General features: G+C 40.6%; 1 protein-coding gene across 28 annotated transcripts in view; it reads left to right on the forward strand.

Moving 5' to 3' along the window:
* LOC311059347 (neurexin-1a-like) overlaps positions 1 to 20,427 on the forward strand; it is a gene marked incomplete at its 5' end in the record, with an annotated part of 638,872 nt that extends 618,445 nt beyond the window's left edge. For all 28 annotated transcript variants that reach the window (XM_084077185.1, XM_084077200.1, XM_084077202.1 and 25 more), the window contains one exon: positions 20,105 to 20,427. In XM_084077185.1, coding sequence (XP_083933311.1) covers positions 20,105 to 20,409 — 305 coding nt within the window. In that variant the 3' untranslated portion in view covers positions 20,410 to 20,427. The remainder of the gene's footprint in view (positions 1 to 20,104) is intronic.
* Between the last annotated feature and the right edge of the window lie 2,536 nt (positions 20,428 to 22,963).

Here is a 22,963-nt window from a genome sequence, read left to right on the forward strand (position 1 = left end):
GTGACAGTGACAGAGAGAAGGGGGAGACAGTTTCCGCACCCCTCTGAGCCCCTCTCCCACCCCCCCATCTATGTTATCAGAAAACAGTTTGTGATAACAAGAAAAATGCCCTGCCACTGCCAGTAGCTCTATATTGATTCATTTCACATATTGTAATATGACATTTCTCATACCAACAGTTCTTAGATGAATACATTGTTGACTCAACGTCAATGTCGTCTCATTTACTTTATTTGTCCGGTACTGTGTGCAATTTCAAAATAGATTAACTGTTGTCGACTCAATTTACTTCCATTTTCAAGTACGATGTGCAATTTTGAAATGGAGTATAACTCATTGTTGTGGCCCGGCTCCAGGCCACAACAAATAAGTGGGAAACGAGAGAGAGTTTTAACACAAAATGAGTGATTTTTATTTACCCAAACAAATTATAACAAAAATGCAAACGATGAAGCGGGCATACTGCCAAATAATGCAAACATCAGGAAAACACAAATGCTCTCTCTCTCTGTGTGGCCATGCTCAGGTGTGTCGCCTAGGTGGAAGAAGAGAGAGGACTGTGGAACGGGCAGGTGTTTTATAATCTTGGCCAGGTGTCTCCCCTTCCCCTCATTACTTCCAACTCCACACCTTCCAATCAGCACTGTGACAGAGAACATTTAATACAGAATAGCCCTGGCAAAGGCCCTGGGGGGAGCCGTCACACTCGCGTGATATTGTTCTACAGTGAAATTCGTACCAAGCCCAGCCCTGCTGGCTTGTGATTGGCTGAATGGCAAAAACGAGAAAACAAGGACTCCGCCCCCTTATTGTGCCAAGTCCCGCCCCTTATTTTTGGTCAGCCAATGAAATTACTGAAACGTCTGCGTCGCCAGGTATAAGGTAGCCCCCGGACGCATGGTTATGTGCAGATGTTGGTTGGGGGAAAAAAAGTAGATAATTATCAGGCGTGCTGAACAGAGTGATCATGTTAACCTGTTAAGACCTGGAACTGTGTCATTTTTAGATTTGAGCTAAAAATTATTTTACACTTTGGGCTATTCAAAAATAGCAGATATACAAGCTCATAGCGCGGCACCGAGTGCCGCGCTATGAGCTTGTAGATCTGCTATTTTTGAAAATTCGTGAAAATGTGTGCAAATCTTTGAATATATATATTTTTAAAGCGAACATTTTTAACTCAAATCTTTGCTTTTGGGGGTCCCTTGAACAAAATATTTTGATGGGGGTCTGCAGCCAAATACATATAATTTTGGGGGGTCCTTGACATGAAAAAGATTGAGCACGACTGATATAGAAACAAACGTTTTTCAGAAAACTGTTGAGACTTAGGAGACATGTAGAATCGGCTTCATGTCTCAATGGGTTAAGCAGCGCCTGTTCTACTTCATGCAGTTTTTTTTGCTACGGAACGGGAATTTGTTTGACAATATCTATTAGATGTTCCTCTTCTTTGTCTCATGCACACACAGTCTCTGATTGAAGATTATGCACACAAGCCCCTCTCTGCAGAGATCCCGTCTTAAATGAAATGTGGGTTCTGTGAGAGAGAAAACAGGATTTAGACACACACGTCTGGGGCTACTGTCATATTTTCCTATTCACTCATCTCGATCTCGCCATATTTATATGTTTTCAATTATTTTCTATTTTTCTGCCATCCGTCTTTCGCCAATGTGTGACGTTGATGCTAACACATTGTGTCTGTTCATTAGTCTAAGTAGGGCATGACAGATTTTGCCTACCCAAGAAAAAGGAAGCTTGGCAGGAGGCCAGTGTCGTTTTAAAATAGGCCAATAGTAGAAGAAGTGAGGTGGTTCCCAGATTACCAATCAGTCAAATTATTTTACTGCAGACCCACTAAACAACAAAGAAAATACCACCTTTTCATTGCCCTATTTCCCCCCCCTATCCAGTCGTAAAGGCCGTGATCCATGCAGTCCACATTACTGTATATTTCCTGTGCCAGAGGAATACAGTAATGTTCTGATAACATTAGCCTCGCAAAGCCAGCCGCCGAAATCTCACTTTGCTCATCGTGTAATATCTCATTGTGTAATATCTCATTGTGTAATGCAGTGGTTCTGAAATGTCAAGGACATTGAAAACTGTGCGTGTGAGATTTAACCACGTGAACCCTAGCGTCCTTAAACGTCGTCATAATAGGCGAACGTTCACCGGGAATTGGTGAACACTCCACAAATATATAGGATAGAAGCCGATCTTCAAAATAGTTCCTAGCAATTGAAAATGCCAAGTGTTGATGAAACTGCACAAGACATGAAGAAACAATCATTATAGCTATGTATATGTCCATCGTCTCCTCGCCCAGCAGAGAGGTGAATGCGTGAACAACGTCCAAACTACAATAAAGACCACGGCACTGCTAGTGTCCAACCTGGTATCTGTCAACCAGTAGTTATCCTACCCAGTGGTGGAAAAAGTAAAAGTATCAATACTGCAATATAGAAATAGTCTCTGTTACGAGTAAAAGTCCGGAATCTAAAATGTACTTGAGTAAAAGTACACAAGTATTGGCATCGAAATGTACTTACAGTACCAAAAGTAAAAGTACTCATTATGCAGAATGTCCCATTACCCAGTTTTCTAATCTTTTGAAAATAGCCGATCTACAAGCTCACAATGCACAATTTGCTGTGTGTCGCCCCCCCCCCCCCCCTTCTCTCTCCCCATTTCCTGTCAGCCTACTGTCCTGTCAAAATAAAGGCATAAAAGCCGGAAAAAATATCTTTAAAAAAAAAGACAAAAGACTAAGACTAAATCAGAATTTGCTGCAGTGTAATTGTTTTTGACTAAGACTAAGGTTTTGATATTTAGTTGACTAAGACTAGAATAAGACTAAACAATTTCAGATGACTAAAATAGGACTCAAACTAAATGGTGTATTATTCAAAAGACTAAGACTAAGACTAAATCAGAATTTGCTAAAACACTGCGCACACTCGCACAGCTGTGGTGGTCCTTCTGAGAGACCCAGGCTTTAAGTTGACGTGCCCACTGACACCGCTGTAATTCAGCCAGATTAGCGTTTATACACCACCACCGCCATCTTCTCCTCTCTCTCTTCACATGATATCCAGCCCATAATAATCACCAGCTGTCAGCGAGCCGTCAGTGAGCTGTGGATCAGCCTGCAGACAGGTCACTGTATCAAACTGCTGCAGAGAGGAGCGGAGGAGCGGGGCCAAAAACACTTATTAAATCCTTCCCTCGCTTTAATTATCCAAGTGTCCTCGAGAAGTGATGCAACCCGTCCCGTACTTGCGACACCCTGGCATGAGTGTGTCTGGCTGGCACTGGCTGGTGGGCGTGTGTGAACCTCAGAGTGCTTCTCCTGACACGCACAGGCTGGGAGATGAATATATAGAGCCCAGCGAGCATGAAATGAAGGCCAAGGGAGAGAATGAATAAAGGTCGTCTTGTTTGCCACAGCCAAAGGTACGGCTGCACTTTCATATTTTTGTCCTCCTAACAAAAGCCAGGAGATATAAAGGAGTGCTTGTCGGGCATCGACGTGAGTGCAGCGCTGTTGCTTTTACTCTGCATCAACACCATGTTACACTGTTGAAGTCTCCAGTGTGAGCCTGTACACAAGATAGCCCTATACTATCTCTGAATGAGAGCCATTCAAGTGGTGTTTTCTCTACTTAAGAGATTTACCTTGACTTCAGTTCTATAAGCTGTAGTTTCAAAACTATTCACTCAATCTTATTAACCAATATATCACTATTTTTGCTATGATTCCCTGCTTTCATATGACATGAAAAAATGAAAAATGAAAACATGCTAGATGACTCAACCCCAGTCAAATGTGGTCACAAATGGACCCATACGTGTCCGTTTGCTTACATTTGTACATTCCCAGAGTTACAAACGTATAAATGAACACTGATGCTTTTACTGAGTTGCACATCTCATGTCCCATCTTGCTATTAATTTCGTACAGCCTTGAGTTCATGTTACAGTACACACCCATCTGTATATTTTATTTCTATTTATTTGTATTCATTGCAATGTTGATCTGATAGAGAATTACTCTCATTCTGTTGAGTTTCTGCGAGTAGCAATTTATAATCCAGCAAAACGTAGGTCTCACCTTCATGAGTTGCATACGTGACTGACAACGTGCTAGCACAATTACAGTGTTATGCAGTACTATACGTCAACCCATAAAGCCTTCTAAATAGGACTAATTGTCCTTTTTTTTAATGCACACACACAATGAGACCTGACATTGTTCTGTTTACAGTACATATGACGTATGTGGGTTCAGCGAGGAACATGCTATCATGTTTCTTCATGTCCTCATTTTTGCATGCCTTAGCCTATTCTACACATCATCTACTGTAACTAGGCATACATTATAGGCTTATTGAGATGCAAACTATATACTAGTTTGCATCTCAATAAGCCTATAATTTATGCATACTTATTTATTTATGTTCCTCAACTCCCAACCATCCCTGACCCTCTGCTCACCCAGCTACACCCTCCTAGGACCCTCTCTGCTAGCCTGGGACCGGACGAATCTGCCAGTGCAAAAAAAATGATTGCCCTCAGCGATTTGGGTCTGACACCGCTCGGTTGTGAATCTCATATCCACGCAGTGATATAGTCTGGCCACGCGAGGCTACCTCTCTGCACATATGCATGTATACCAACCTTTTGAGGGCATTAACATTGACTGCACTCTTTCCATATCTCCTTACCCCACCCCTAACTCCAACTCCAACCATATGGAATTCAGTCAAAGCCAATTGGGGGGTACCAATTGTGTCCCCAATTTGACAACATTTCCTGACATCATAGGCCACACTTAAACCATTAAGACCTGAAGCTGATTCTACAAATATCTTCTAAATCCCAACAGTTTTCTGAAAGACGTATGTTTCTATATCAGTGGTGCTCAAACTCTTTCATGTCAAGGATTTGTCAAAAATAGCAGATCTACAAGCTCGTAGCGCGGCACTCGGTGCCGCGCTATGAGCTTGTATATCTGCTATTTTTGAATAGCCAAAGTGTAAAATAATGCTTTTTAGCTCAAATGGGTTAAAGGGACAATTTTGTTCCCAAATAATAGCCTAGGCCAGAAACACACAAAGTGGTGGAAAAAAGTACTAGTATTGATACTAGTAAAAGTATCACTGAAAACATGTTTTTTTTAAAAGGATGCATATATGCGTTCTTGGCCGTCAATGTGTTAAGGCCCTATTTTATGGTTCACTGGACGATGATATCGCGCATTGCAATGTCGTGCTATTTTTAAAACTAACCTTCACCTATAAATGCCCAAATAGGGACACCACCAGGTTGAAAGTGGTTAATGTTTAACACGTTGTACACTACCTTACCGTTGTGTGTGTGTGCAGGGTGAGCTGTAGTGTAGAGTGATAAATATTTATGGCGATACATAATCCATGTGTGTTCTGCATGCATCTCTCTCAGCTGATTAATCACCATCAATCCCCCTGAATGAAAGGTCAGCTCACACCGTGTCCATTCATTATGTTGTAAGCAGTACCTGGTTGCTCTCCATTACCTCACTACAAGCCCTGACGCTCACCTGAAGCGTGTTTCCCTCCCCGTTGGCCGCGTCTCCCCATCCAACCTATACCCCCCCTCCCCCCCGTTGCAAATTACCAAACAAATGAACCTTTTCACTGGAGACAAATGAGGAGAAATAGTCTTCAAAGAGGAACATTTATTTAAATCCCGGCTGACAGGGTGGAATCTATGATCCCATTCCTCTCCTTCAGAGCGAGTGGTGAACAGAGGTGCTGTGAGCCAAGAATCACATCAGGCATTTCAAAGTCATTTAAATGAGCGGTCCCACTGCACCAGTGCTAATATCTACTCGGAGCGTGTGCCCGCGTTGTATCCACAAAGGATCCAGGTTACAATTAACCACCTGAGCCCTATTTCCCCCCCAAAAAAATGTGCACATACTGTACACAAAAAGTCAAAATAATGAAAAAAGAAAAAAAAAAATATATATATATATATATTTATCTGCTGTCGGACAGGAACCAGCTAACTCCAAAATGTTCATTTTTCAGGAAATGACAAAAACAAGGAGGTTTTGTTCATCATTGATAAGAACAGCTGAATGGACCTCCAAGCTCACAATGAGGTTGGAGGTCAAAAGGGGGTGGAGCCTGGAGTCAGCAAAACCAGCTAACTCCACCCCCCTTTGGTGGAGGTTCAAGGATCCAATGGAGTTAGCTGGTTTTGTCAGAAGCGCTTTTTAATACTTTTCATTGGTTCAATATTTTTTTTAGCCAACACAGAGATGTAAAGGGTGTTCTATAGCACTGAATTATGGAAAGAAAATGCAAAAGCAGAAAAAAATTGAGTTAGCTGATTTCTGCCCGACAGCAAGGATATATTTATATAAAAATGACATGACCAAAATAGCGCTGCCGGGGGTTAAGATGGTTTACCATTTTAATAACCTGTTCCATAACCAGCAAATGGGCCGCTGCAGTGACACCTCCGTTGGTGCCTCATATCATGGCTGCAGCCTTTTCATCAGCGCCCATCTCTATATAAACACAGCCATTCCTTCCTGGCCAATGCTTTGTTCACTATAACATTCATGGATGTGGAATGGTGATAGAGTATCTTAACTTAGCTTCCACACCGTTTTCTCTCCCACTGAAAATTCCACCTATAGGCCTGGGCCTGGCAAAAAGGAAATGATATGTGACTAAATGACTGAAACATTAACCACAGCCCCTGCAAATGACACCGGACAGTTATGATGGCTAGGATGTGTCTTGAGTGTTCATTTAACACATTAAAGCCGGGAACGCATCTATGTAATTTTAGATGTCTTTGGGCTATTGAAAAATAGCAGATCTACAAGCTCATAGCGCGGCACCGAGTGCCGCGCTATGAGCTTGTAGATCTGCTATTTTTTGGAAAAATCATGGACATTTCGTGCAAATCTTTGAATATGTTTTTTTTAAGCAAACATTTGTAACTCAAATCTTTGCTTCTGGGGATTCTAAATAGGCCTACTAACAGTTGAAAAAGCCTATGTTGCTAAAAAGTAATTCTCAAACCTTTTCATGTCAAGGACATGTCAATGTATTTGGCCGTGGACCCCCATCTCCATTTTTGTTCCAGGGACCCCCATAAGTTGTAACATGAGTTAAAAAATGTTCGCTTAAAAAAAGATATATTCAAAGATTTGCACAAATTTTCATGATTTTTCCAAAAATAGCAGATCTACAAGCTCATAGCGCGGCACTCGGTGCCGCGCTATGAGCTTGTAGATCTGCTATTTTTCAATAGCCCAAAGAAATCGTAAAATGACGCCGATCTTTCCCGGGTCTTAAAGGGTTAACTCTGTCACGGTGACACTATAGTCTCGCACTCTCCGATGCGATGCGAGATACCCGAAAAGCTTTTATTCTTCATGTGCTTTTTTACGCCACTGTGCTCTTGCGGAAAGTGGAAACCCACCCCTCGAATTTTTGCCTCGTCCACGTATACTTTCACAAGAAGTGCACCCACCCCCCTGCTACGCTGCCATGGAGCTCGGCGGCGCTTTAAGGTCATTTTCCCCGTGTCTAATTTTACCCATGGGTGCACTCGAGTAGAGTTTATAAGAGCAGCTATCATTTTAAACACTTGTTTCAGGCACCATTTCTCGCCCAGTTTATGTGCGTTCATTCGGTCTTGATGGAGTGGTAATGAACAGAGAGGCAGATGCACTTTGACTGAGGGCTGAAGGTTCTATCTGATGTCTGCCCGAAGTCGTTTTGGCGTTTTGTTTCGCCAGCCATGTTTCCTCACAGTAAAGCAGGACCATTTCTGTTGCGGTCCCCACTTCTATGGGTCCCTTTTTACATTTCCTGCAATTGTTTTTTAAATCGATTTTAAAAGGAACTCTGTGTGGAGTTTGCATGTTCTCCCCGTGTCTCCTAGGGTAGTTAATACCCTCACAAAAACATGTAGTAATCCTGGTCGCTATACCGCCTCCCCCATGACAGCCGGGGTGCCTGATGGAGGGGAAAGGAACTGGTTGGAATAACGTGTTCCTTCCATGCGCTACGTCCTACCGGGGAAACTCCCCCCTGTCAGGTGACAAGAAGGTCAGTTGGCTCTCATGCATTGAAGGAGGCATGAGCTCGGCCCTGGCCTCCCTAGGCTGGTGGGGGGAGTGTAGCGCCCAGGATCACTTAGAAAATTGGCACCAGGTGAAAAAAAAGGGTTACAATATCGCGGGCTAAAAATGTATGTATATATTTATTTTTATATGTTTTATAATCCCCCCCATAAGGATTTCATTTTTTAGATGAATAGTGAAAATAGCAGATCCACAAGCTTACGTCACACATTGTGAGCTTGTAGATCGGCCATTTTTTTGGTTAAGTGGTTAATTCATAATGTATTCTTAGTTTCGAGTCGCAGAGAGGCACCAAATGTATCTCTTTTTTTGTCTCAAACTGAAAAGTTCGGGAACCCCTGGCTCGTCTAGACATGGCCGTTTAGCCGAAAGTGTACATAAAAAAAAAAACTAAAAACAGAATTAATTAGTTTCAGAGACTCATGCAGAAATGTTCCCGGCCGCCCTCAGGTGGTCGTTTGATAGACTCCACTGAGGCGCTGAAAGCTAATACTTCCAAAATGAAGGTTAATCTCTTTGGAGTGACAGAACTGTGTCAGCACTATGGTGAGGACAGGCTGTAATCCTCTAAGCAGTGATGTGGCCAACCACCTCGCTCTGCACTGTAAAAAAACAGAGCCTTCATTTAACTCTGAGAGCGTACAAATGGAACTAATGTGTATGCTTTCAGCGTTACAAATGGATAAATGACTGCTGAGGATTTTTACTGTGTTGTTTAGCTGGGATGCAACGATTACAAGTTTAACCTCTGAATTGTTTTTGGCTTGGTTTTTTTTCTTGTTTTTTTGGGGGGGCCCTTGGGTGGGCGTAGGGGTAAAGAACGAGTCCACCACCGTGGGGGGGGTCTAGGGATTTTAATCCACACAAACCTCTAGACTCCAGGGGAATGATTCCACTGCGGACGGTGCATCAGCTTGTCCGAATTGTGGAGGCAAGCTGTGCTAGCCACTCTATGGGCTGGGGGTGGCGCCTGTCGACCTTATGTATGGGAGGAGTAGGTTGAAAATGTAGGGTGCTCCATTCTCCCAGTGGGGGCTCCTATGCTATGCTATGCTATGAGTAGATCTGCTATTTTTGAAAAGTCGTGAAAATGGGTGCAAATCTTTGAAAATATATTTAATATATTTTTTACTCAAATATTTTCTTCTGGGGGATTATACAAATGTGTTCTAAATCCTAACAGGTTTTTTTTTTAAACGTGTGTTGCTATAATATCACAACTCAAACTTTTTCATGTCAAGGACCCCCAAAATTATATGTATTTGGTCGCGGGCACCCATCTGAAAATATTCTGTTCCAGAGACCCCCAGAAGCAAAGATTTGAGTTCAAAATGTATAGGCCCATGCCAATGATTTGCCCAATGATTTGCACACATTCTCACAACTTATTTTATGATCTTGTAGATCTGCTATTTTTGAATAGCCAAAGAAATCTTAAAATGACACAGATGCGTTCCCGGTCTAAATGGGATGAACTGAGTGTCATTTGGCCTTTTTTTTCTGTGTATTATACTTTCCGCCATGAAGTCTCAGGAATGAGCAGAGGAAAGCCAGCGGTGCGTTGCTATATAGTGCAGTCAGTCTCTCATGGAAGACGGCGCTTCCTCGGGGCGGTAAACCGCGGGGGGCCAATCAACGCAATCCTGACAAGGAGGAAGAGGCATAGCCCAGCGCTGGTAGGCGGCCGTGTTAGATCGCTGTTAGCTAGCATGGCGCGCCACAGCGGGGGCTTCTCTTGTTGTTACCTGACTCGCTCCTGGCACGGCGGGCGGGCTATGCTCTCCTGCCTCCTCATCCTCCTCCTCCTTCTCCTCCTCTCATCCCCCCTCCTTGCAGGAGAGAGGAGAGGTCAGATCGTTTTTACTAGTATATGTATCAATAAAACCATGTAGAAGTATTCTGTTGCAAGCAAAAGGCCTGTATTAAAAATGCACTTGAGTGAAAGTAAAAATGTTGCATTGCGAGCTCGTAGATCGACTATTTTATACGTATAAAATGTTTTGCAAGAATAATCTAAAAATGCAAACTTGTGCAAAGTAGCTATTAACTTTAAGCTGCCAAATAATTAAGTAAAAAGTATAATATGTGGCCCTGAGATGTAGTGGAGTACATCTCCACCAGATCCAGATGTACCAATTACACTGGACGAACCAGATGCATTGTTTACAGTGTATATAGCACGAGTGCTAATTTTCAACACCTGTCCACAGGAAGCTTTTCTAAAATACAGTCACACCAATCTAAAACCCAATCAGGTACAATATATATATATATATATATATATATATATATATATATATATATATATATATATATATATATATATATATATAATATATGCTAATAATTAACATTGTCTAAAGCAGACCATATACATTAACTTATGAAAACTGTTGTGATTTTGGTTGACCAACATATTTTTTTATTTTATTTTTATTTTTTTTGTTCTTTATTTACTCAGGGTAGTAGCTGAGCACAAGTGCTCATTTTCAGCAACGCCCTGCACATAGAAACACACAGACAGACACATTAAAACCTGGGAGCTGACTAGTACAACCACAGTCTTATACTGTTGGCCACTACGCAGCTCCACTGGAGCAGTTGGGGTTCAGTGCCTTGCTCAAGGGCACTTCAGGTCCCTAAGAGTTTCCATCTATAAAGATGGTGGTGAGTGAAGGATTATGTTGAGACGCACGCGCGGAGAGAACCAGTTGACACCAGGCAGTATCACACGACAAGCTCTCTGAAGTTTAATACACACATAGAGAATATACAGTATTGTACAGTGGACACATGACGTGACCAGAAGATATGGAACAAAGACAGGAACATAAAGGATAGGAACAGAACATACATCTTGCATGATTGTGCACAGACGTCAGTCTCTCTGATAAAGTACTTGATGGTCATCGTATCACGGATATCAATATGCTTACGTAGATGCACATGTACGTGTGCTGGGTCAAGCAGATGAAGTCATAAATCATGACAAAAACAAAAAAAAGACAATCATTCAGACTCGAGTAAACATACTCAGTTACTTATCCACCACTGGGAGAGAGAGAGGTCTCACGTTCGCCCGCCCGCCCGACCGCCTCCCTCCGCTAGCGCGCCCTCTCCTCCATCAACCTGCCATGTTATCTGTACTTTCGCCTTTTTGACCCCGAACAAAGAAAAGATAGGAGATATGAGAGTAACGCATTGTATAGAACGAGCCCACACACACAATGGGCTTCTCGCTGCATGGCGGACGGCATCGACGTCAGCCGGTGGCTTTTTTTCCTCTTTCTTTTCCCCCCACAAGCTGCGAGCGTTCCTTCCTCACACCTGTCCACCAGGATAAGTGGTCTTGTCACACGGCGAGCTAATCTGCCGCAGCACTCTGTCCCCTCGTGGCGCTCTGCCCTTGTCCTTGGTGTGTCTGTCTGCTGTGCTATAGTGTCTCGTTGGTCACACACCTGTACCCTGTATCTGATCAGTCACACAAACCACCAGGCTGGAAAGCATGTGACTTTAAACCAGTGGTGTAAAGTAACTAAGTACATTTACTCAAGTACTAGTACTTAAGTACAATTTTGAGGTTACTTTTACTTTGCTGGAGTATTTCCAATTGACTTCTACTCCACTACATCTCAGGGGCAAATATTGTACTTTAACTCCACTACAATTGTTTGACAACTTTAGTTACTGGTTACTTTGCAGATATAAATGATTACATTATAAAATTACATTACTACATTAGCCACTTAAGCCCTATTTTATACCTAGGAAAATAGCAGATCTACAAGCTCACAACGCGTCGCATCGCGACGCGTTTTGAGCTTGTAGATCTGCTATTTTCAAACATTTAGTACTTTTACTTTTGCTACTTTAAGTACATGTTGATACCAATACTTTTGTACTTCAACTCAAGTAAAATTTGAATTTCCTACTCTTACATTGCAGTATTGATACTTGTACTTAAGTAAAACATTTGAGTACTTGTTCCACCACTGCACTTAACCACTTTCAACCTGGCGAGTCTATTTTGGGCGCGTTGTATCACAGATGGATATTCTCGTTATTTAAAAAAAAAATGTTTTAACGTAAGTATAAAGTGAGTAAGTAATTCACCTTTGTAATACTACAAAGGTGATTAGGTCATATATAAAAGACAGCGCACACTAAACACCTTGATGAACCTTTTGACAGTCAACAGGAACAGTCTTCGACCGTTGCCCTTTAGAAATGACAGTAAAAGAGGATTAAAGGGCCTTATGGGTTAATGTTTGCACAGAGATAGAAGAACTACCATATAAGGTGGATACGTTATCCGCCCTGTCTGCAGGTTATTATCTAATATTACACTGTTCAAATACCTTTTTGATTTTTTTTTTCATGAACATTAACCAGTCACTCAGGAAGATAAATGGATGCGAGCATGAAAAGTACTTTATCTACAAGGGCATTAGAACTGAGGGGGAATAGCAAAGGGAGCTTTCAGAGCAGCTGATAGGAGTGCTATTATAATTTGGACAGCACTCAGAACATGAAGTGGGGGCTTGTTGATACAGTATGCAGTCTCTTTTCGCTCCCGTTTCGCCGCTAGGAATGGTTCCCAAACGTGTACTTTGGTCTCACATTGCAATTCCCAGTGTCAAGAAACACTTGGAAGTTAACCCATTAAGACCGGGAACGCATCTTGTGTGTCATTTTTAGATGTCTTTGGGCTATTCAAAAAATAGCAGATCTACAAGCTCATAGTGAGCTTGTAGATCTGCATTTTTTTTTTTATCTTGAAAATGTGTGCAAATCTTTGAATTTATATATTTATTTAAAGTATACATTTGTTTAATACTCAAATCGTATTGCTTCTGGGGGATTCTACAAAATGTCTTTTTTTTGAAAAACGTTTGTTTTTCAAAAAACATACGTATGTATTTGGCCGCGGACCCCCATCTCCAAGTGTTTTGTTCCAGGGACCCCCCAGAAGCAAAGATTTGAGTTAAAAATGTTCGCTTTAAAATATATATATATATATATATATTCAAAGATTTGACACATTTTCACGTTTTTAATTTTTTTCAAAAAATAGCAGATCTACAAGTTCATTGCGCGTCACAGAGTGCCGCGCTATGAACTTGTAGATCTGCTATTTTTTGAGTAGCCAAAGAAATCTAAAAATGACACACAGATGCGTTTCCGGTCTTAATGGATTAATTATAATACGGGCATTGGATACCCACTACAAATAATTCTAAAAAGAACACATGTATGAAGATGTGTGTGGATGTAAATTATCATCACAGTGCCTTAAGGGACAGTATGTGAACCCGCTGCCAATCTGTTGTTTTTGTCTTTGGAAATTATTATTATGATAATTATATTTCGTAATCAGACAAACCACTTTGTATGCATAATGCAGCAGCTACAGTAGTTAACTATTACTGTAACTGCTTGAGCTCACAGGTGTGAACTGCCTCAGAAATCAGAACAACATTAAACATACTGTACTTGTTGATAGGATTCACAGTAGATCTGCTTTTGTTTTTACATAATTTGCATTGTGTGCTATTCCCAAAGCTACTCAACTAACATGCCTGCAGTGTTCCTACGTATATGCATGTTGGCAATGTCTTAACCCATTCAAGTTGGGAACGCATCTGTGTCATTTTAGATTTTAGCGTTAGCCATTATATTATACTTTGGCTATTCAAAAATAGCAGATATGATATATTCCGAGTGCCACGCTATGAGCTTCAGACTGCTATTTTTTTGGGGGGAAAAGAATATATATATATTTATTTTTTTACAGCGAACATTTGTAACTCAAATCCTTGCTTCTGGGGGAGTACACAATATTTTGAGTGGTCCTTGATATGAAAAAGTTTGAACACCACTGATATTATAGCATCATACGTTTTTTTCAGTTTAAGGCCTTCAGACCTTAAACTGATAATTCACCCTCAAAATGTTTTTTTCCCCCCATCGATTAGTCACCCCATGGAGACTTGAATTCATGGATATTCTTTAGTTTTTGTCGCATTCCTAAGCCAATCATTTGATGACCGGCAGCGGTTCCGGTAGGAGACACAAAGAGTCTCCTTTGTGTCTCCTACCGCAACCGCTGCCTACCGGTCCGCTGGTCAACAAATTGGGTTGATTGAAAAAACCTTCGAGATGTTCAATCGGGCCCTGATCCAGAAAAGGTTCAGAATCTACGACATACTACATTTAGTTGAGGTCAAGAAGGGTTCAAGAATTGTCTTAATAATGTGGAATGGTGTTTCCCCCTTAACTTTAACTTTTAATGTAAGACGGAGTGATATCATTTTGATCTGTAATGTGGCCGCTGAATCCCCGCTGTGGGCTACGGGTTCATATTACTGCGACTGTCAAAGATCAAAGGAATGAAAGGACGGAGAAACCATATGAATCATGTTATATAAGGATTTTCCCTCTGAATCAAATCAAAGCAATAGAATATCAAAGAATCAGTCAGAAATGTGTCTTGGGGTAATAATTTTATGACGGATGTCCCAAAACTCATCGCACTGCATGTGTGTGTGTAGGGTGAATATCCAATCAAGTAATGTTTATGATTTATTTGACGTTACTTACATGAATATTCATGACTTCAGTGAATATTGCATGTCAAATGAGCAGGATTAGACGAGGAAAATCTGATAACCACTTGGTTGTCATGGTTCATGTCATCAACCATAGTGCAGTGGTTCTCAAACTTTTTCATGTCAAGGACCCCCAAATTGACACTTATTAGCCCGCGGACCCCCATTTGAAAAGATATGCCAGGGACTCCCATACGAGGAGATTTTTTTACGGCTCTAGCAGTGATTCTCAACCATTTTAATTTCAAGGACCCCCAGTTTGTCATGCATAAGGCTACGGACCCCCATTTTATGGCATTTCTATCTCTGGGACCCCAATTCATATTGTAAAATAAATGTTAATTTAACTCTGAGAGTGTCAAATGGAACCAAATGGATCCGTTAGGGTCCATTTGGTTCCATTTGTACACTCTCAGAGTTACAGACCCATAAGGGTCCATTTGGTTCTTAACTATCATTTAGCTGGGGACACCCTGGAACCCCCTCAAGGACCCCTGGGGGTCCCTGGACCCCACTTTGAGATCCAATGCCGTAGTGAACCTATTCTGGGGGAAAAAATCGGCGAAAATAGGAGATCTACAAGCTCACAATGCATCGCGACATGATGCGTTGTGAGATTGTAGATCAGCTATTTTCGGGGTAAGAAATTTGGTGTAGAGGGGACAAAATGAGAGGACCAAGTATACACCCCTTGGGGCCCCAGTCAACTGAGTATATAGAATTTAAGTGGTTTATTTTTTTTAATACTTTAAACGGCTCTATCTTTTAGGAAATTCAGGGACATTTTCAAGGGAATGCTACACTATCAACTTCAAGGTTTACTCCAAAGCATCATCAAAACAAAAGTATGCACAACAGCTTGCTATGCCAACAATTTCACTGTGCAAAAACACAACGTTTTGACGATGAACATGGTCTTCATCACCTGCCCAAATGTTGTTTACTTGTGTTTTTGCATAGTCAAATTCAGTGGTGTAAAGTATGTGCATTTACTCAAGTGCTGTACTATAGTACAATTTTGAGGTACTTTTACTTTACTGGAGTATTTCCAATTGTCTACTTTTACTTCTACTCCACTACATATCGGAGGCAAATATTGCACTTTTACTCCACTATACAATTATTTGAAAACTTTAGTCACTAGTTACTTTGCAGATATAGATTTTTACATTATAAAACATACATTAACCACTTAAGCTCTGTTCTATACATAGGCTATTTGAAAATAGGCGATCTACAAGCTCACAACGCGTCGCGACACGTTGTGCGCTTGTAGATCTGCTATTTTCAAAAAATGTTGTACTTTTACTTTTGGTACTTTAAGTTAATTTTCATGCCAATACTTTTTTACTCAAGTACATTTGAATTCCGTGCTTTTACTTGTAACGTATACAAAATTACAGTACAACAGTAAAACCTTTGAGTACTTTAACCACCACTGGTAAAATGATTGCCGTAGCATGCTGCAGACCTCTTTGTTGTCATTCATGCACGCATAACATTTACAGTAAAAGCATCACCATTTTGTCCCATCATTGTCCAATCCATGACAATCCTAATGTCAGGTGCACTCATTAACCCATTAAGACAGGGGTCTTCAACGTTTTCAGCTCAAGGACCCCTAGCTGAGAGAGAGATGAAGCAGTTCTCCTCAGAAAAGGGATACTAGGGTTCAAGTGGTTAATGTAAAACAAAATAATCACACAAAGATTTGGCCGACCCCCTATAGTAACTCTGAGGACCCCCTAGGGGTCCTGGACCCCCTGTTGAAGACCCCTGCATTAAGACCTGAGGCGATTCTTAAAAAAAATCTAAATCCTAAAAAAAAATTGAAAAAAATATAAAAAATATTTTTTCACAATTTTTCAAAAATAGCAGATCTACAAGCTCATAGCGCGGCACCGAGTGCCGCGCTATGAGCTTGTATATCTGCTATTTTTGAATAGCCAAAGAAATCGAAAGTGACACAGATGCGTTCCAGGTATTAATGGGTTAAATCAACACTCCAGTTAGCCACTCCACATTGGAACACAAATTAATGAATTCAGAGAACTGACATGATTGTTGTTTGTGTATTCAGAGTGTTTCTCTTACAGTCGCATTCACAGCACACAGCTGTATCCTTCAGCCAAGGATAAGTGATATGCTAGCAGATTATAGCTATTGTTCAAATAGCACTGGTGTTTATTGTACACAGAAGCCAGAGTATTCTTATTTTTATGTAAACGTTAATGTATTCTGCCATCATGCCATGACTGGTGTGTTATTATTGTTATTATTATCAGCAAGCAAAACTGTTGTAACACAGCATTTGTCATGAATCCTATAGCGTGTCATTATATGCAAAAATGAATCAGAAATCTGTTGAGATTGTTTGAGAAACATTGTGAGCGTGTAGATGTTGTGAGCTTGTTTTTGGCTAAAGAGATTTTGTAACGTGACTTTTTTGGGGCACCCTGATGATCAACAAAGTATACAGGGTTTAAGAGATTAGCATTCTTTTGTCCTCTTCCATGACAGACAGGGTTTCTTTTCCAGATGTAGTCAAAGATTGGATTTGATCAAAAACAAATAAGACTTGAGAGAGAGTGTTGAATGATGTGAGAGGTGATGACATGCTTGTAGGATCAGCTGTAATCACAGCATTGTTTCAGACTCTTTTCTCACTGACTTTTATTATTTTACCCATTAAGGCCTGAGGCCGATTCTGCGAATGTCTTCTAAATCCCAACAGTATTCAGAAAAAAAATTATGTTTCTATATCAGTGGTTCTCAAACTTTTTCATGTCAAGGACCCCCAAAATAGAAAGATTTGCACACATTTTCATAATTTTTCTAAAATAGCAGATCTACAAGCTCATAGCTCGGTGCCGCGCTACGAGCTTGTAGGTCTGCTATTTTTGAATAGCCAAAGTGTAAAATAATGCTTTTTAGCTCAAATCAAAAAATGACACAGATGCGTTCCAGGTCTCAATGGGTTAAATCTACTGGTCCATAATGTTGAATGATATAAACCAGTGGTTCTCAAAAAAAAAAAATATTTCAAAAACCCCCATAACTCTCAGAGTTACAGACCTACAAGGGTTCATTTGGTTCCCCCCCCCAAGGAACCCAGAGGGTCCATAGGCCTCCCTTTGAGAACCCCTGATGTAAACATTGATTGTTCATTCATGGATGCATCATACAACATACAAAGAAACCTTTTATGAATGTATAATTTAATCCCCTGTTCTCATCTCCCCTCTCAGAGCTCTGATGCATCAAAGGTCACACACTTAATCAAACGCATAAACGATTCATTGAAAGAGCTCAAACTTGTATTAATGCACAAAGATTACACATAGATTCTAAGGTAATGTTACTGCACGCTACATGGTTAAAATGATGTTAGCAGACAAATTGAAAATCTCTATAATGTATGAATTACAAAAACCTATTCCTCTTTATAGGTTCACAAGTCAGCTCTATAGAATATCATTTTGAAAGTATATTGGAATATTGGAGTACCATAGAACAGGTATGGAATCCAAAACCATTTTCAAAAGTCCATTTGGATTTTTCATAATTGAAAAAAAAAAAAAAAAACTCAAGGTTTTCATTTATCCTTTAGATTACGGTTTGACAAAACATCATTTGTAAGGCAGTCTCATAGAATTATTGGATTCATCCAATCCAGTAGGATGTTTTGAGTTGATTTAGACAGTGTGTGTGTGTGTGTGTGTGTGTGTGTGTGTGTGTGTGTGTGTGTGTGTGTGTGTGTGTGTGTGTGTGTGTGTGTGTGTGTGTGTGTGTGTGTGTGTGTGTGTGTGTGTGTGTGTGTGTGTGTGTGTGTGTGTGTGTGTATATAGTGACGATACTGACCATGATACTGATCTTGATACAGAGTTACGGACCATGATACTGACCAGAAATGGACCATGATACTGACCATGATACAGACCATGATACTGACATGATACAGACCATAATACTGACCGTGATACTGACAAGATACTGACCATAATACTGACCATGATACTGATCTTGATACAGAGTTACGGACCATGATACTGACCAGAAATGGACCATGATACTGACCATGATACTGACCATAATACTGACCATGATACTGACATGATACAGACCATAATACTGACCATGATACTGACCAGAAACAGACCATGATACTGACATGATACTGACATGATACAGATCATAATACTGACCATGATACTGACGTTATCTTCTGCAGTATAACGTTGTCGTCCTGGCCTTAACCCCACAATCTTGTATGAATTGTCCAGTGCACTATAGGTGTAAATGTACTTGAACTGCACTTGTGCCTTTTGCGCTCCAAGTTCAATGCACTTAGACCTTTTTTGCTCTCGTCATTTGAAGGTTTTCACTTACGCAGGTCTTCAGCCTTTAAGTATCATCTGATAGAGCTCTCTCTCTCGCTCTCTCTCTCTCTCTCTCTCTCTCTCTCTCTCACAAACACACACACACAATACATTTTTGCTGAGTCCATCTAATTGTTAGCATTGTGTGCCACTGTGTGGTCAAGTCATTAATGTTGCATAATGGACCTTCACACATTTTATTGTACCCTATGGTCAACTGGAGGGAGTAACTCTTGTCAGCCATTAAATCGTCAACTTGCTTTTGTGACCAGCCTTGAAGGACAATATGTGAAGGATCAGTCAACAGTGTCATTGATCCACACGTGGAACTGAGAGAAATGCATTCGTTCACTATCATAACTCTAAAGATTGTTGTTTGTGTAAAAAAAAAAGTCACGTAAAGCCTTTTAACAAAAGGTTAACAGTGGTTCTCAACCAGTGGTCCTTGGGGGGGGGGGGTACCAGGGGGTCCCCAGCGGAATTAGTTAACATAGCGTCACAATCATTTTAACCACTTAGCTTTGGCTATTCAAAAATAGCAGATCTACAAGCTCATAGCGCGGCTCAAACCGAGTGCCGCGCTATGAGCTTGTAGATCTGATTTTTTTTTTTTTATCTTGAAAATGTGTGCAAATCTTTGAATATATATGTATTTTTTAACATTTTTAACTCAAATCTTTGCTTCTGGGGGGTCCCTGGCACAAAACATTTTCAGATGGGGGGCCAAATGTTTATCAATATAGGGGTCCTTGGCATGAAAAATGTTTACCACTGCTCTACGCTAAATCTCTTTGTCAAATACAGCCGATCTAGAGCTTGTAGATCGGCTATTTTTTGGCCAATGTTCCTCCCAGAATATGGATGCTGGGGTTCAAGTAGGTTAAAAGCACACAAGTATGTTTTTCAGTTAGTGCACGTTTGCAATAATCCTACCTCTTATCTTGTCTCTCCTTTTTTTGCAGCCAATCCCACAGGCGCGGGACCAAAGGGCTACCCGGGCACGTCCGAGGTGTTCCGGGAGTCCAGCAGCACCACGGGGATGGTGGTGGGCATCGTAGCAGCGGCCGCCCTCTGCATCCTCATCCTGCTCTACGCCATGTACAAGTACCGCAACAGAGACGAGGGCTCCTACCACGTGGACGAGAGCCGCAACTACATCAGCAACTCGGCGCAGTCCAACGGCACCGTGGTCAAGGAGAAGCCGGTGAACACGGCCAAGACCTCGGGCAAAAACAAGAAGAACAAGGACAAGGAATATTACGTGTGAGAGCCCCTCAAAAAAAGCTTTTGGTCACTTTGCCCGGACCAAATCAAACTTTTATCAAATAGACAAAATCAGGAAATCCTCGTGTGTACAGTATAATAACAAAAGGATGAACGAGACAAAAAATAAAATAAATAAAAACATTATACAGTTTGTTTTACTCATAAAGGCGGTGCGACCCGAAAAAGTGATTATGAGAACATGGGAGGTTCAATTCAAAGCACCGGGATGTACTGTCCAGGATGAGACGAATGGTGAAGAAATGGGTCTGCCAACAGTAAAATATTCGAACAAAGTACAGAACACCTTATCTCTCATGATGAACAAACATGTTAATCCATCCGTGACTATAGTTTCCTCGAACCAGGATGATGCTCATCGAACTCTTGTTTCCGGAAAACAGAGAAACGAAAGATGCGAACGTGCGGGAAAAAGGGAGATCCAGCATTACAAACGTTAATGGTTTCATTTTACATTGCCTGTGTTTGTGTTGTTGATATATTTTCTTTTTTCTATGAGAAGAGGACACAATGCATATATAATGAAAAAAAGGAGAGGAAAAAAAAACGCCAAACCTTTTCCTATTGACGAAAAGGGCAAATAGCGAGCGTGGAAACGGTGAGTCGGCGCTGCCCACTCTGACCGACCCATTAGCCAAAGTACTGAAGCTGCACTGACAGCCGACAAAGACTGCGAAAATCTGACTGACTAACCTGTGGAAAAGGTGCAAGGACAACAGAACAGATTCCTTTTACTCTGGAGAGACAAGGGGTTTCAAAAGATGTGTTTTTTTGTCCATTGTGCCAGTTAAGGACATCCGGAGGCCTTCGTTTTAACTCCAGTCTGTGAACCCCTGAAGGGAGTTATCCTCAGAATTCTCAAAAAATCTCGGTTCATTTGGGAAAAACTCAATGCACGCAAAATTATCTTATTACAGTACATAATGTTTATATACAGTACAACCACATCTATGTGTGCTTTCTGGACTGTGACAAAGTGATGTTTTATAGCCTGTTGTATAGACGATGCAAACTATAACTGCTCCTCAGCCATTCTTTTTTTTTTCTTTCTTTCTTTTTCTTTTTGAATAAAAAAATGTAAAAAGGACAAAAAGAATACTTAAATGTTATTAAGTGTTGCTAGACATAGAGGATTTTATGATGACATCGACATTACTTTTTGATTTTTCAGTTGAGGTTATTTGATTCTTCCCCCCATTTTTACATGTGTTCCTACATAGTTTTTTATATAAATGCCAACCTGAGATAGCCCTGTCTGTCCCCGGCCCAGTAATAGTAACCTATAATGCGGTCTTTCCCAATTGCACAAGGTGGCGATGGCAGAGAGGCATGGAATGACATAGTGTGTGTGTGTGTGGCCCCTGGTTCAAGGATAACTGGTAGAATCACTGCCTTCCACCTGGATGCTTCATTTATGGTTTGTCACACGATGGTGTCGCGGAGAAAATAGCCGATCTACCAGTGGTGTAAAGTGAGTAAGTACAGTACTTAAATACACTTTTGAGGTACTTTTTACTTTACTGTAGTATTTTCCAATTGTCTATACTTTTACTTCTAAGTCCACTACATCTCAGAGGCAAATATTGTACTTTTACGCCACTACAATTGTTTGACAACCTTAGTTACTAGTTACTTTGCGGATACAAATTATTACATTATAAAAAAACAATTAACCAATTTAGCTCTGTTTTATACCTAGGCTATTTGAAAATAGCAGATCTACAAGCTCACAGCGTGTCGCATTGCGACGGGTTATGAGCTTGTAGATCTGCTATTTTCAAACATTTCGGTACTTTAACTTTTGGTATTTAAGTACATCTTGATACCAATACTTTTGAATTTCTGACTTTTACTTGTAACGGAGTACCTCTACATTCGCAGTATTGATACTTTTACTTAAGTAAAACATTTGAGTACTTTTCCCACCACTGGTGAGCTCACAGATTGGCTGTTTTTTTCCAGACGAACACCATCGTACGACAAAGTATAATCAGGCTTAACGCTTCAATGGATCTACGGTACATGAGAGCGAATGGAGAGCGATGCTGTATGAGGTTATGTTGACGAAAAAACATTATGAAAATTACCTTGCTGTGTGTGTCTCCAAAGTGGTGTTATAATGATTGTCCAACGTGTGCTTGAGCCGATTTAAAAGCTGGAGGAGAATAGATCTTCAAATAAGTCTCCATTTCAACTGTTCTGTGTTTGTTCTGTCAGTCAACTCTGCTTTCCTGACACCTGTACTTGGAATGAGTATGAGGCAAATGACCATGAACTATAAATAATGATCATTATAAATTCTCTTGGGTTTGTTCCTTTTTATTTTAAATTATCCTTCCGTGTTTAATGATCACATGTAATACTTTCATATCGCCAAGTGAAATTTATATTTAAAAAAAAAAAAAAATGAACAAATAAACTACAAACGTGTGCTCCTCGGGAAAACAAAAACACAAAGAAAAAAACATTTTATTACACAGCAATAGAGCATTACATTTCATTCCATCTTTCATTATTACGCAGTTTACCTATTGAAC

The sequence above is a fragment of the Gymnoscopelus microlampas genome, assembly GCF_963454915.1.
Source record: "Gymnoscopelus microlampas genome assembly, chromosome: 13".
Taxonomy (NCBI): Eukaryota; Metazoa; Chordata; class Actinopteri; order Myctophiformes; family Myctophidae; genus Gymnoscopelus; species Gymnoscopelus microlampas.